This window comes from Coturnix japonica, chromosome 7 (assembly GCF_001577835.2).
Source record: "Coturnix japonica isolate 7356 chromosome 7, Coturnix japonica 2.1, whole genome shotgun sequence".
Lineage (NCBI taxonomy): Eukaryota > Metazoa > Chordata > Aves > Galliformes > Phasianidae > Coturnix > Coturnix japonica.
The window spans coordinates 24,095,659-24,111,308 of record NC_029522.1 but is presented as its reverse complement, the minus strand read 5'-3'; the positions used below and the strand labels follow the sequence as shown (position 1 = coordinate 24,111,308).

General features: G+C 49.5%; 1 protein-coding gene and 1 long non-coding RNA gene across 19 annotated transcripts in view; both read left to right on the top strand.

Annotated features, from left to right (window-relative positions):
* Nucleotides 1-4,893, top strand: part of TNS1 (tensin 1) — a 52,536-nt gene extending 47,643 nt beyond the window's left edge. For all 18 annotated transcript variants that reach the window (XM_032445935.1, XM_032445933.1, XM_032445934.1 and 15 more), the window contains one exon: nucleotides 646-4,893. In XM_032445935.1, the coding sequence (XP_032301826.1) occupies nucleotides 646-790 (145 nt within the window). In that variant the 3' untranslated portion in view covers nucleotides 791-4,893. The remainder of the gene's footprint in view (nucleotides 1-645) is intronic.
* Nucleotides 4,894-7,013: 2,120 nt separating this feature from the next.
* On the top strand, nucleotides 7,014-12,208 carry LOC107317042. The gene is made up of 2 exons (XR_001556688.2): nucleotides 7,014-7,749; nucleotides 8,094-12,208. It is a non-coding gene; the product is annotated as an uncharacterized LOC107317042 (long non-coding RNA).
* The last annotated feature ends 3,442 nt before the right edge of the window (nucleotides 12,209-15,650 follow it).

Genomic DNA, 15,650 nt, shown 5'->3' with positions numbered 1-15,650 from the left:
CCCAAACATGAGAGCACAGCTCCAGGAACTGAGCCCAGTTCCGGGGGTTAGTTCCCACTAATTTTAGCTATTGTGTTAGCGAAGGAGTTTTTATTAGGATGTCCAGCTGCTGGGATGCTTCCCCTCTCCAATTAGAAATGCCACAGCCTGGGCCTGTCTCACATTCTGTTCCCCCATATTTATAACTTCAGTTTGCACGTTCTAATTAAAAAAAAAAAAAAAAAGGCATTTCATTTATTGGGGGAGAGATAGACAGAAATAACTACATGGTCTCATCCAGCTCTGTGGGCAGCACTGTGTGGGTCTGCACTCTTGTCCCCATGTGGCCTTTCCAGTGTTACGGGATCCCTCACGTGCCTCAGGGTCCTTGTCTGGGGACAGTCATGGGGTGAGTGGCTGGGATGGTCAGGGCAAAGAGGGTTTGACCAGCAGTGTTGGTCTTCAAAGAACCATCAGCAAGAGGAGGATTAGGCTGATCTTAAAGTGGGCTCTTTGGGGTTTAGGATGCTTCCTTGTGGGCTGCATGAGATGGATGTGGAAGAGCAGAGGGTTGACCTGGCCGTGCTGGAAGAAGGGGGTGGTGTTGTTCCTTGGGTGAGCAGTGCTGGCAAACCTCACTGAACCTCTCACCTTCTCCCCACCCAGGCTCTTTGGCTTCGTGGCCAGGAAACAAGGGAGCACCACAGACAACGTCTGCCACCTCTTTGCAGAGCTGGACCCAGACCAGCCAGCTGCGGCCATCGTCAACTTTGTCTCCAGGGTCATGCTTGGCTCCGGCCAGAAAAGATGAGCTGGTGCTTGCGGGTGATTCTTGAATTTTGGAGAAGGACTTGGAGCTGATCCGAGAAGGAGTGTGAGGAAGTGCATTGTGGAAGAGGGAAGTGAATTGGGGGGGGGGGGGAAGGGTTGGAATTGTGGAGGAAAACAGCAAACAATGACAAAAAAAACCAACAAACCAAAATCCTAAAAACTCAACACAAGCTTAACACACACATAGAAGAATCAAACCACACACCTACGTAACAGAGCCACGAAGTCAACGCCAAACAGGGAGAGGATGCGGATGCATGTCCCACTGCAGGGAAGGGTGACCAAAGTGAAGGTGGCAGCGAGAGGAGTTCCCAGCTTTTGGCATCGCAGTCTTGAGGCCTCACCAAGTGGTGATGTTTGCTCCAGACCGATCTCAGGGTTGTCATTTGGAGGAAAGAGAAAAAAAACAGAAAACAGCAAAAGCCACGAAAGAAGCCTTCATTGGTGAACATCTGCTGCATGTTTGACACAGCCTGCAGGGGATAATGCCCTGCTGCAGCGTGGGCTCAGGTCTGCAGGACACTGGAGGAGATGCCGTTGGAAACCTCCCCTTGCTGTGCTGCAGCAGAAGGGTCCTGCCAGCTTACACTGAAGCCTGCTGGCCATCCTGCTTGGGGCATGCAATGCCTTGGTCCCAAACCCACTTGTCCCCTGGGTGCTTGGTTTTGGGCTACCCTCAGCTGCTGGCCCAGAGCCCAGCGCAGGTGAGACAGTGCACGTCCACCCACAGAGGGGCAGCATCTCCTCCACTCCTGGGCAGCTCCTGTGCTCCATGCCTGGAGCAGGAGGATGCTTCTAGGCTGGTGGAGGAAGGAAAGCACCTCCTCACCCATCTTCCCCTTTTCCCTCCTGTCCCCAGTCCTCTTTGACAGTTTCCTCCTGTGGCCTGTCACACGTTCTCATAACAGGAAAAAAAAAAAAAGAAACAGAAAAATGTAGTAGTAATAATAATAATAATAATAATAGCAGATGCTTGCACAGGTGGGTTTCCTGTGTGAAGCAGCGGACCCGTGGCCGGCCCTATCTTTCTCTTTGGAGATGTGCAAGCAGTTTTAAAATTGCATGGATGTTCCAGTTGCACGAAAGGCGAATGACTCCAAGTAACTCAGGCGCTTTCTCTTGTTTTTATTTTTGGAGGCCACGTTAAAAAAAGAAAAAGAGAGAGAAGGAAGAAAATTTATTGAGGGGGGGGGGTGAAAAAAGAAGCAACAACAAAGGATCAGCAGTTGCTGGGCGGCTTCGGCTCGGTGGGGAGGCCGCAGGTCCTCTGAGAGCCACACTCTGCCTTTCCCATGGTTGAAGGTGTGCAACCTGAATGCACTGCAGGCTTTTACCTGTGTGTGGGGATGCACAGAGGCTGAGGGCCCCATGCCCTTATGGTTGAGCGTTGTGGTGTTGGGGAGCAGAGGTCCCAGTCCTGGATATGGTTCTGATGGTGGTTGGTGGGGAGCAGCGTGCAGGTTTGGGGCAGAGCTGAGCACTGTGCTGTGAGCGCAGAAGCCCAGAGGTTGTTTGGTGGTTTTTGTGTTTGGAGAAGTTTTGGAGCAGAGTGGCCCAGATAGCCTGCTGGGGGCAGACAATTAGATTCCTACTGCTGCAGCCCCCCAGAGAGCTCACCTCCTTCAGACCACCCTTGCCTTCATAGCTATAATATATATAGGAGCTATACTGACAAAATACTGTAAGCTAACAAAATTTAAAGGAGGAAAAAAGGTTAAATTGACACTCTGAAAATATTTATTTTATTTTTATTATTTTTTTTGGCCATATTTTTGCTTTCCGCGCATCGATTCTCCCCCCCCGTTCTATCTGCCTTCCCCCGCCCTGGGGGCAAACACCTGCACGTCAGAAGTGAATTGGGTGCAAGGGAAGCGCCGATGGGGTGTGCGGGTGCCACGCGGGGGACATGCGTGTGACCGTGTGTGTGTGTGCATGAGATAGCGACGGCGTGGGCGCAGAGGGGCCGGCGTGGCCGGAGGCTGGTTGGTGTATGGCAGGAGATGGATGCGTAGTGGGGATTTGGGTGCAAGACTGCGATGGGATGCAGGGAGGACGGGGCATCCCCCCCTCCTGGCTCCCCCTGTCCGCATGGATGCAAAGACCTTTTCGTATTTTATCTTATTTTTTAATGACGATTCCCTCCTTCTGCGAAATTCAAGCGAGATGAGAGACGATCTCACCCATCATCTCCTCACCCTGCCGGTAACTGATTAGAGGAAACACTGTGTTTATAGATATATAAAGATATATTTTTTGAAAGTCTCTATTTTTCAGACTTGGTTTTCTCACTGCTAAGAAAGAAAAGAGATGATAATAATGTAATTTTATTTTAATCTGCTGCCTCGGTGCTTCAGCCTCCCCTTCACCTTCCCGTCCCATAGGGCAAAGCAGATCGGAGCACCCAGAGGTGCTGGCAGCATCACGCCTGCTTCAAGGCTCCATGCTGATGCTCAAGCCGGAGATTTAGCCTGTGTCCGAATGGTGAACGTTAACCATTGTGTAGTTTTTAACATAGAGCTTCTTCCAATGATGTCAGCGGGTGTTTGTCAGCTCCCTTTAAGGCACTTTCCTTCTTTATCTCCTTTTAAGTTACATTTTTTTTTTTTTTTGGCTGTAACTTCCCCACCAGTCGGGCTGTCGGGGACCCAGCGCTGCATCAATATTTTTCCTTACAAAAAGGGACGGAAGAGATCCTTTGGTTTTTCTTTGGCTTTGCCATGCAGTCGCGGTATCGGAGAGCTGAGCTTGTGCCGTTCACCTTGCGCGTGTCCCATTGTAACCACACCGCCAGGCGTTCTCTCTCTCACACACACCAACACATCCCTCCTTCCTGCACAAAGAACTGCATATATTCTTGCCAAAGATATCCTTAAAAACGCACTTTTCCCCACATATATATATAAATATATATATAATTTTTTTTGTGTGTGTGTGTGTACATTTGTCATATGTCACTTATTTTGTGTTGATTTGTTCTTTGGAGAACCTTCCCATTCTCACCCCTCCTTCCTTCGCTGTCAGTGTTGCTGCCTTACAGGAAGGCTCCTGAGGGTCTCCCATCTGACTTGGCAGTTACCTGGGGGTTTGGCTGTGTCACTGTCTGCTGGAGGGATGCACCCCTTGTGCAACCAGCCATTCATCCCCATTGGATGTAACCAACTGAATGAAGCCAGGTTTTGGTTGCTCTGGATGTGTAACATGTGCTGATCAAACCAAGCGTGGAAAATCATAAGAGTTGTGGAATTGTTGGAGTTGAAAGAGTCTGGTGGGGAGAAAACCCAGCTCCAGCCCCTCCTGCAGATTGATGCTGTGGGAAGGGGGTTCCACGAGCAGAGCCAGGCTTTGTCCCAGCCTCCAGGAAACACCTGGATGTGGCCGCAGCCTCCGGGCATTGATTTTTTAGCAGTGAAACAGCCAAACTGGAGCACACCCTGCCCAGCAGGTCGGGCAGGTACAGAGCCGGCCGCCCCAAAAACCCAGACGGCATCATCGGCAAATGGGAACCCTTCCCGTTGGAGCAGGCAGGGAGATCAGACAGCAAAAGAGCCCGCAGGGGCTTGTTTGATTCCGTTCGTTTGTTTTGCAAATTGCGAGGTTGGGTTGGGGTTACTATTTTTTTTTTTTTTTCTTTTCCTTAAAAAGGAGGAAAAAAAAGGGGGGGGGGGGGGGGAAACGAAAGGAAGCAACCCAACATTTCTGTTGGCGGATCCAACGCCGTGCTGTTTTTTTTGTGTGGTTTTATCTTTTTCCTGTTGTCTTTGTTACTTTGGGAGCGTTATGGATTTATTTGCTAATCAGTGTTAATGAACAGTTTAAAACTTTCCGACTTGCCCCTTTCTGTGTATTTATATAGATGGAAAAGAAATATGTTATATTTTGTATCTTTGTGCCCATGGCGTCGTCGCGCGTGTAAAGATGACTTTGGTCGCACCGTGTCCGCGTGTGAATGTGACTCTGCTTTTGTCTTCCCCTTTGTACAGATGTCTGATTCTCCGCAGTTCATTGTATGGCTCTATAAAGTGGTAAAAAAACAAAACAAAACAAAATTCAGTTATATAAAATATACTGTTGCTTGGAATGCCAGCCTGGTGTCTGGGTTGCTGGGAGTGTATCTGGGATTCTGAGCACAGGAATAAATGCTTGGTTCTTTTAGCATGGGGTGGGGTGGGGGGGGCGGAAAGCACAACAGTCAGCTCAGGGGTGCTGTGTTTTCTACAGCTTGCCCCCCCCAGTCCTCAGAGGTGGGCTGGGGAAAGCATAACCACAGTGCTGCTCACCAGATGTGGGTTAACTGGGGAGTGCTGGTGCTGCCGTGTGGCTCCAGCTCTGTTCTGGCCTTTGTTTGACAAGGGGGGATCCCTCCTTGATGGGGCTCCCTTTGAGCAGCGCGGGCTCTTTGCATCCTGTTATTCCTGGCACTGAGGGGGTAATGAACAATGTCCCCTTCAACCCAACGCCAACATTAGAGCTGAGCTCTGTGCCCCTCAAACTCCATTCACTGCCTCTTTAGGGACCATCCTGCTCCCCCATACTTGGCAAAACAAAGCAGCCTCCCCCTCCCCAAGTCGCATCCCTGCTTTTTCCTGTGCTTGCAGAGCAATTCCCAGCATCTATCAGAGCCCCCAGCTCTCTGCTCTGCTCCTTCCCTCGCTGAGTTGGTGGCCAAGCCCCGGCCCCCGGGATGGATTGAGTTTAATTAGACAAGAAATATCAGCCAGAGCAGCGGCAGTTTCTCTGGCGCCAGCACTGCTGCGGCTCAGAGGCTCTGAGCTTCTCCTGGGAGCCGGCAGCACTAAAAATACCTCCTGCCTTCCTCCAAAATAGCTGCGGGGCGAGGAGCGGATGGAGGGGGCTGCTCAGAGGACCCCGTGCTGAGAGGCCTGTGCAGAGATGGAGGGGTAAAACAAGTAGAGGGGAAGAAAGAGGGTGGGTTATGGGCACCCCAAAACCAGCAGTAGGGATGCAGGTGGGTGCGTTGTGCACTGGGGAATGAGAGGCTTGCTATGTGCCAGCAAACACCATGCCTTCCTGCTCCCTCTCTGCTTTTTTTCCCCCTTTCATTCTTTCTTTTTTTTCTTTTTTTTTTTCTTTTTTTTTTTTTTCTTCTGCAGTTAATTCCCCATTTCCTTTCCAAAATTCCTCAGGAGCTTCTGGTTTGTGTTTTTCCTCAACATGTTCTTATCTGCCGCTCGCGCTCTCTTGCTGGGCTGCACAGTGCTGGTATTTCAGGGCTCCTCCTCTGCAGGTTGCTGCTGTCCCCAGGCCAGGCTGGTGACCCTGCTGTCACCATCACAGGCTGCTGCCAGATTTACCCTGGGAGCCTCCATTGCCTCCCCCCTGCCCATCAGGCCCCTTCATTTGGGTTCCTAAAGCTGAGATGTTTTCCCCTCTCATTTCAGCTCCTGCTCATTTGGCTTGGGGGGGTCACCCAGGAGCATTTCTTGGGGGGATTCTCTACAAGAGGGTTCCCTGTACACACCTGCAGAAGGTTTGGATGGGCACACTGGGGTAAAACCAGGTGCTGCTGGTGGGTAGGAGGGCAGTTTCCTCTTCTCTCTCATTTACCCTCTCCCAGACTTGCTTGCATTGCTGGGGCTCCTGAGTGATGTTCCCATCAGGACAGAAGATGTGACCCAGCCCAGCCTTTCATGGGCATCATTTATGGATGAAGGACCAGCTGGCATCTCCAGGGCGTAATGGGTGCAAAGTATTCTACATAGGCAACGCATACAGCACCAAAGTTCATCCATGTGGACAATGCCAAACCCAAGTGTACAAAGCCCTGCCCCTGGAGACACTCAAGGTTGGGCTGGAGGGCCTCTTAGCGTCTGATCAAGCGGTAGGTGTCCCTGTTCATCGCAGGAGAGTTGGTCTAGATGGCCTTTAAGAGCCCCTTCTTGATTCTATGATTCTAAGCCTGTAATAGAGCTGCTGGTGAGAAAAAAAGCCATCAAGGGGCATCATCATCTTGGGCATGTGTCCCTGCTTGGGGGTGGGCACAGATACGATCTGCAGTGCAGCAGTTACCCATTCTCCATGGACACAGTGGACAGAAAATGGCAACAAAAAGGATCAGGGTTAAATACTGAAGAAAGAGGGATCGTATGGCTTTCTACGATCGTTCACCCAGGGAGGGAATAGAGCTGGAACCCCGGGAGTGTCCGAGGAAAGAGAAAAGAGGGGCTCCCCCCTGTCCTGTCGGAGCAGGGCGGCTGTGGGAGGTCCGGGAGAGCCGGGGGTGGGTATAGGGCCGGGCTGTCCTCTGCCTTGTGAGGTTCTGGCTCCATCTACAGGGAAATGCCTCCAAGATGCGGATGGAGCCCTTGGGCTGACGCATGCCCCAAACAGACCTGTTTTGGGTCCCAGCGGAGGACTGTGGTTACTGCAAACATGATGTTCTGGGCTCTAGGGCTGAAGCCTGAAGGATCTCCTGGGGGATACAGCCCGTGGCAGGTGGTCAAAGTCTCATCAAGGCAGCCTAATTCACATGCTCAGGTGTGATAAAGCAGCACGAAGCACCTCTGTTCTCCCTAGTTAGAAGAGGTTCAACCATATCCTCATTCCTCCACCTGCAAGCAATTGTAGGTGGGCATGAAGTGGTAACAAGTCCAGCCTGATCCACTTAGCTTAATAAAAGCAGTATTTAGTGAAGGTCCTAGCTCAGAATAAGGAGTTCTTTTAATGCTTCTGCTGTGCTCTTATTTCCTATCTCATTCATGCTCTATCTCCTGTCTGTATTGAGCTGTAGTGCTGATGGCCTCCAGTTGGATCTACCAGTGTGTCTTTGTGGTGGGATAATCAAGAGGGACCCAACTTTTCCTCATTGCAGCCCCCTATTCTTAGGGAGATGTGCATCCTTCTGGCTCTCAACCTGCCTTTGCACTGTTCCATTACTCTGATGGCAGCTGGATCCAGCAGAAAATTCTCAGCTGATGGCAGGTAAGACAGTGTTTATCTCCAAATCTGGGGTCATCCTTTTGGATGTGGGACTCCTTCCATGTTTTTGCTAGCTAGGTTGAAGGAACAGAGGGGTGCATCTATCCTGATAATGCTGGGACAGATGTGTGACTGTGGTAGCAGTTTTCTGTCCCTGGTGGTAGGGGTTCTGCTCTGAGTTTTCCTCCAAGTCAGGGAGTTTGTAGTTATGTGTGGAGCCAGACAGCCTGGTTGGTCCCCAGAGGGGGATGTGCAAAGCACACGCAGGTACGCTTGCATGCATCTATATTCAGTACAGAGCAGAAATGCCCCTCTGGTCTCTTTTTTTTTTTCCCATCGCTGTTCAGACTGTGTTCCAGCACTACCCACTCTTTATTTCCTCCTTCATTCTGTAAGAAAGAAAAACAGAAGGAGAGGAATGCAATATTTGCAAGCTCATTGTTTCCAGCCTCCATCAACTGGATAAAACAAGCCACCAGCGAGCAGCTTCTCGTGACTCTGCACAGAGCCCTTGCCAGAAGAATGGGGCTGTAATGAAAGCCGTATGCAGGAAGAAGCAGGAATTCAGCAGTGCCCTCGGCAGAGCTCTGCTGGGATGTGCTGCAGCTACTTGGGAGAGCCACGGAGAGGGGCAATTTGTGGCTGAATGTCCTGCCAATGCTGAGGCAATCTGGAATGGCTTTGGCATGTGTGGGCTCCTTCTCTGGGCTGAGATTTTTCAAGTGCAGTGGGATGGCAGGGGCAAAAACAAGAAGGATAAGGTCTGGTGGGGTGGGAACAAATGGTTGCAGTGACTCAGGGTATGGTCTTTGTAGTTTTTTTCTCTATGAGGCATCTTGGATTGATCTACTGGTACTGCCTTTGGACTTAGTCTGGTCCCTCTAGGATTTTGCTGAGGGATTTTGATGACCCGTGGATGACTCCATGAATTGGAAGCCGTTCTGTGCATACAAAATGCCACACATTTGCCTGTCTCTGGCTTGTCATGAGTGTTCAAGCCATGATCACCTCACTGGAAATCTCTCCTTCAACTGATACTACAGTCAGATTAATTCCTTCCAGCATCTCTTTGTGCTCCTCATTTCCCCATGGATCCCTTCTACTCGCTTGAGGGAGGTCTGTGCCCACAGTGCTATCTTCTAAAGACCTTTACAAGCATACCCACAGCTCTTATTTGTAGCGCTTTGGGAACCTTGCTCCTCAGTGATAGTGCTCAGGGCCTTCCCTTGCGAGGAGCGGGGAGAGGCTGTTGGTGGGGGTAGAGATCCCCAGGGAGCACCGGAAAGATTTGTAGGACGTGTCTGGGATGCCTGGGATGTGTGGAGCAGCCAAGATGACATTTTGGCACTGTGCCTCTCGCTAAGATGTAAGAAGAAGAAGATCCTTGTGCCAAGGTCCTATTTTGAAGCAGCCCCCTTGAGCCCTTTGATACAGATAGTGCTGGGCATAGGGTTTCACACATCTTTATAGCTCACATTCCCTTGGGAGAGAAATCTCAGCCTTGCTTAGGCAGGCTGCTATCTGCCTTGGCTGCTGGGCTGCAGGCAATGGCTGTCCTTCATCACTAAGTGCACCGGCCTCAGCTATCCTTATCCTATGTGTTTCCACAAGGAGATAGTGCCAGATGATCCTTGTGGTCTTTTCTAATCTATCATTCGTGCAATGACTGTGAGCTTCCACAGGGCCCTGGTGCATGTTCCTCTTTACTGCTGGAGTATGTGGAGCCTTTCCAAAATCACCATGTAGAGCATGGAGCATGAACAAAGGATGCTCACCTCCAGCTCTCCAAGCTCAGCAACCTGCTGCTGTCCCATCTTTCTTCTCTCCTTCATTTGGACTAAGTGCTATCTCAGAGCCATTGGTCTTTGTGGACCAGGAGCTGCAGATGCTGAAGGATTTGGTAATGCAAAATCCTAAGGCAACGCCAGAGATCTGAGCTCTTGGAGCAGCTTCCATCCTGTAATACTGTCCTACCCACTTCCTCCTTATTTATTTTAATCATCTCTGGATGATCAGCATCAGTTCCTTTTGTCTCCCCATCACATTTCATAGAATCGTTAAGGTTGGAAAAGACTCATTCGGTCCAACTATCAGTCCATCACTACCATGCCCACTAACCGTGTCCCTCAGTGCCACAGACTTCTCCAGCTGTGTGGGACCTTTTATTACTCAGGGAAGAAAACTCTGCATGTATGAGATGCTCAGCTACGGACCTAGGCCACCTCCCAGCCTGGATGTTCCTTGCACTATGAGCTCATACCACTAGAGGTCGGCCGGTCCCTACCGATGGGACCACTGGAAGGAGGAGGTGGGAGCAGCAGGCCAAAAGGACTTGGCTGATGGAGCCTTGTGTGTGTGGATGTGACAGATACTTCCTCTCCTATTGACATTTCTCCCGGCCTCAGGCCAGCTTTCCAGGCTTGGTGCTGCTCCCCATATAGATCGGTGTATTTGACACGCAAGAAGAAAGGCAGGTTTTTAAGGGCAAGGGAGCGCTGGGACAGCTGGAGTGCCAGCTTTTCCTGGAAAATAATGAGGGGGAGGGGGGAAGAAAAAAGATTCATGCAGTCAGCCAGTGCACATAGAGCTCTGGCAGCTCTGTCATTGGAAAGGTGAAGAGTTATCCTCAGCCTCATAGAGAGGGGCTCAGTGATGGTTGCATTCTGCCTGCTGCTCGGTGATCTGTAGGAACTGGTGACTTGTCCCTTGTACTGACTGTGAAACCTGTAAGGGCTGAGCCCCACCTGTCCTCAGTGCAATTAGCTCTAGAGGGGTGGCCAGAGAGGTTAATGAAGATCCAGCTCCTGCTTTGCTTGTTTCTGTCCATCTACAGAGAAAGGGATGAGGTTGGGTTAGCGTAGCTTGCAGCTGTGCTGAGTGCTCTGTACTGGTGGTGAGGGCATGGGAGATGGCACACTGTAATTAAACAGCAAGTATTAGCCCAGCAAAATTGTGAACAGAAGGTGGCAAGTTGGTTGTGAGCACTGTAGTAATGGAATATGAAGACCTTTGGTACACCAGATGCTGTCCTCAAAATCACACAGCCCTCCTGTCTGGTGGTCCTGTGCTCTTCTTATAGGTGCTGTATTCCCATGCCAGGTCAGATAGGCCCAGTGTTTTATAAGACTCTAAGATTAAATTGTGTTGAGGATACAGCACAGATGACATCTTGGTCCAGGTCCCAGCCACTTTCCACCATGGCTGGAGATGGGCTACAAGCCACACCATAGGCACCCCAGACACCACACCAATCTTTCTCAGTGGTTTTTGAAGTTCAAGGAACCTTTCTCCCTCCTGGAACATGACCCCCAAATGCCTGCCTACAGCTGGATTCAGCCGAGATAAGTCTTTTATTTCTTTACAGGATGCTTGTGTGCTTGCACGTCTGAGCTTCTATTACTATCTTTGGTTTCTCAGCTGCTGAGCAGAACGCTGCACGCTTGCAGTGTCCACAAACTATGCTTCAATGGAGAGTCCATAGAATGATTTTCACCTGATTCTCTGGTCTTGGAGTTATTGGAAAGGTGGTGTAGTTTCTTCATTTACCTGCCCAAGCTTTAGGTCACTGTGGGAGTGAATCGCTCAGAGGATGTGTCTCAGTCCCCTGGGCAGCAGCCAGCCCTGATTCCATCCAGATGCTCTCCAAATGGCTTTCAGCTGTCTCTCCTTGAGGGGAACAGCTTGGTACCTAACACCCAGCTCAGTGCGTGGCTCAGACAGGCTGCTCCCCGCCAGTGCTTCCAAGAACTCTGCGATCCAGCGGCTTCCTCCAGTCGCCAGGCGTTGGGCCCTGCCAAATCTTCTCCGAGGAGACGGTGATGACAGAGTTTGCTTTACGGAAGGGGAGAAGCAAGGCTACCTCCAAGCAGAGACCCAGCCAGCTGTGGAGAAGTGGGTGAATATAGCTACAAAGCTCTGGAAAAATCAGAGCTCTGAGCTGGTTGCGGCCATTCCAGCCATGGAGGGAACTCACTGGATCGAAGTCAGCCTTCTGCTGCTCCGAACTTCAAAAAGGGCTGAGCTGTAGCTGGTTTGAACTCAATATCTCAGTTCTTCCATTTGTTACCTAGAGGAGGCCAATTTTTGTAATTTTTGGAAACTCATTTCATGTAATCATAACCCTACGGTACAAGAAGAAAAGACTTTATATAAATACCGACGTGCTTTGTGACACAAAAACCAGATACAGTATATGGAAAATATAACCTCCTTCTCTCTGGAAATGGCTTGGGATTATCTACTTCTTGTTCTTGTAACTCGTTCTCTACATGTGTCTGCTTCAAGGTTGATTTACTGCAAATATCTCTGTGTTCCTTTTGCTGTATTGATTCATAAGAAATCCTTTCACAATGAAATCACATTTTCCACGAACAACAACAACAAAAAAAAGTCAGATAGTAGATGAAGAATATTATTGTAACAGGAAAATGGTTAGGACAAAGAAAGCTTATAATTTTGTAAACAGAGGTTGGGAGGAGGCTTTTGGGATTGAGTTTCTGGGCAGCGAGTCAGAGGGTTTTTCTTTTCTTATTTTGAAGACTGTACTGGCAATGTCTACAACCCAGAAAGGAATAAATATAAACAAATTTCCCTTGCAACGCAGCTCTAATAGCAGAATGGAGGATCTGATGAAGGATGTACCCGAGAGCACTGATGGTCTGGGAGAAGTGTTTTAAAGGTCTTGGCACCCCTGATGCTTTGCCAGACAGGATTAAGCTCGATGCTGTCTTCTGCTGCTGAATATTTAAGTGACCAAAGCCAGATGATTCCACGACACAAATGTGATGGGATCACCCGTTCAGAGGGGCAAAGAAATGATGAGGAGAGCACTTTCCAACTAAAATGAAAGTTTGAGAGTTAAAATTCTTTTTTTTTTTTTTTTTTTTTTTTTTTCTCCATTGGAAGATAAGGCAACAATCTCTTTCCCCTCCCATTAGTCACAGTGAGTAACTGGGTGAAGTGGCTGATGGTGGTGGAAAGGAATGACATTTGGCTAAGAAAAGCAGTTCATGGTATTTGCAAACACTTAGCAAAGCAGGTGATTGCTGTTGTTTTGCTTGCTGAAACCATTCTTCTCTTTTGGACAGCCCGACATCTTTTAGTGGGACAATCAGAAAAATGTGCAGGAAATTGTGATATTTTTTTTTTTCTTCCTGCTATTTTTGTCCAGTTCTACCATTGCCAGTGATGACCAATTTGGTTTCTAAACGTTGCCACTCTGCTGGGATAGCTTATAGGGAAGGCATGCGTGGAACGGCTTCTCCCAAGGGAACCATTTTTCATTGCCTGTGAATCCTCAGCTTCAGCGTGTTTTGGCACTGAGGAACATGGAGAGAGAGAGAAACTAGCGAGCAGCTTCTGGGCAGCTCCACGCAGCTCACCTGGAACTGATTTTAAAGGGACTCATAGTCATCTGATGTAAATCAGTGCAGCTCCATCTTTGTTCTCTTGAATTATTTTCCCAAAGTCTTATATCTGGGCAGGAAGAAGGTCTGCATGTCACAGCTACTGCCCTGCCTGTGCCTCCTGAGGCTGTGTCCTCTAGAGCCATTGCAAATGCACATGAGCTCTGAGCATTTCTTTCAGGTTTCTACCCCAGTGAGGGAGGCAGGTATTTGGCTGGGAGATTTTATGTGTGTGCAGAGAAAAAACCTGCTTGGGCAGGACCAGGGAAATGCCTTTCTGGGGCACAATCCACTTCTAGGTTCAGTGCCAATGACACTTTTGGAGCTGCTGATCTGGAGCTCCAGCTTTTAAGCTCTGGCTTTGGTTTCACAGCATTTGTGAGCTGCTTTGGAAAAGCCTCAAACCTTCTTATCCAGGTCCACCACCTCCTTTCCCAGCTGTGAAAATAACCCAGGGTGGGACAGGGAGCTACACCCTCTCCCCTTCCCGTGGATCTCAGCAGATGTTGTGATGGATGGTGGAAACCAACCCTGTGGAGGTGTCAACGGAATTTGGCTGCAGAAAGAACTTGGTTTATTCTGCCATTCATTGGGCTGTGATTGCTGCCTGACAACTGGCAAAAGCAGCTCATTCCATTCAACCAACAGTGAAACTCTAGATCTTTCTCTGTGCTCTACTTGGAGGTCTTTCCAACTGTCTGTTCTCTGGCTGGCCAGAAAGTGAGGCTTCAAACAGGTGATGAGGGTTGGCTCCAGCCTGGACAGACATGGGGACAACGAGTCTTAGATCCGTTTGGCAAGGATGGCAAGTCACATTATTCCTTGTCTTTTGCCCTCTTTCCTGCTGACTGTATTTGTTGAGGTCAACTGTTGCTTCTAATATGGATCTCATTAGCTGCAGGAGGAAATGGCACTTCCATTGTTGATGACTGTCAGATTCCTGTGCTATCTTTGTCCATCCCAAATCACAGCTGGTGCATCTGACTTTGGACTGAAAATACAACTGCAGCGGGCAATCCGACAGAGCAGGGGCAGCTGCATTGGTGAGATCTTCTTGGGTTTCCCCCTCCAGCTTCTTATCCTGTTGTAGTCCCAGTGAGATGCAACAGAGCAGTGAGGCAAAATGAGAAAAGATTCTCTCAGTCATCCCAAGCTCCTTGTTTCATCTTTCACTCTGCACATCCTTGGAAATGGTGATGTTTTGCTCTGTGAGGCCAGGCTGCCTAGCCTGCTTCCCAAAGTTGTAGGCACTGGCTCCAAGTTGATGGTTATCCTTGCCCACTCTCCTGTCATCACTTGTGATCAACACCCAGGGCTTCTGAGGGAGAGATAAAAATATCATAATGCATATAATTGAGCAGCACCATAATATAGGTACAGGGAAATCCCGTGATGCTGCATTTTGAGCCCAGGCTAGTGGTTTGGAAAAGGTTTGTCAGCTTTGGATGGCTTTCAGGCTCCGTTCTACTAACAAGATCCCTGCTCATGTCAGAAGATGTCTCTTAGTGGAGCTGACAGGCAACAAGAGCTCGTGGTCAGAGCACTTCCTCATAATTGCCTTGACTTTACCCACGACCCCATTCAGGCCTGAGCCGCTCCTGGAACTCCACATTTCCTGAAGCATCTCTCCAACTCACTTGCCTCTAGCTCTAAGAAATGGGGTTTCTCAAGTACGAATAAAGCCTGGGTTTGCAGGGCATCCTGCAGCAAGGGCTGCCTCCAGCAGGGGCTGCCAGGCCACCACCCTAATGCTCTCATCCTTGTCCCTGTGGTGGCCAAAGCTGCAAGAATGACTTTGCCTCTATAAACTGCTCCATGGGAGCTGGCCTCTGGGGTTTGCAGCGACAGCGGGGACCTTGCTCTTCTGTGGACAAAAGGGGTTCATGGAGGGAGAGAAAGCCAGCAGGAGTGGAGCTCAGATCTTTAGTGACCCTTTCTTTGGGGTGAGCTGGGGAGCTGGTGGCTGGCTGTGAAGACTTTCAGAACTTTGCTTGCTCATCTGAAACAGCTTCCTTCAGTCCGCTCCCCACCCCCTAGTTCTGCTCTCCCCATACTTCCCACCCTGCCATGTGCCTGTTTCACTGTCTGCACAGATGTTTCCGGGCATCTGAGCAAGCAGCACATTCCTGCCTGCAGAATGCAGCCCTGCAGTGGTATTGCAAACAGCTGGCTGGGGAGCACAGAGCCGTATTTCAAATGCAGGCCCCAAAGTAGGGTCAGATATGAGGGGTTTGCATAGGTGATGGGGTAGGAGCCTTCGGGTCCAGTGCATAAAGATTATAATCCAGGATAGCAGTCTCTCCTCATAGAACTGAAACGCCAGCTGAGAACAAAAGCCCTGCTTCTTCCCCCATTGCCTTCAGTTTCCTTCTCCAGCCACTTTCTCTTTTTACATTTCTTCTTCTTGAGCACTGTTTCTGCCCTTCAGCCTAGCCTAGTGTCTATTGCAGCATGTGTTGCATCATTAATTATTAGCAAACTTGCTGACATCTGCCAAAT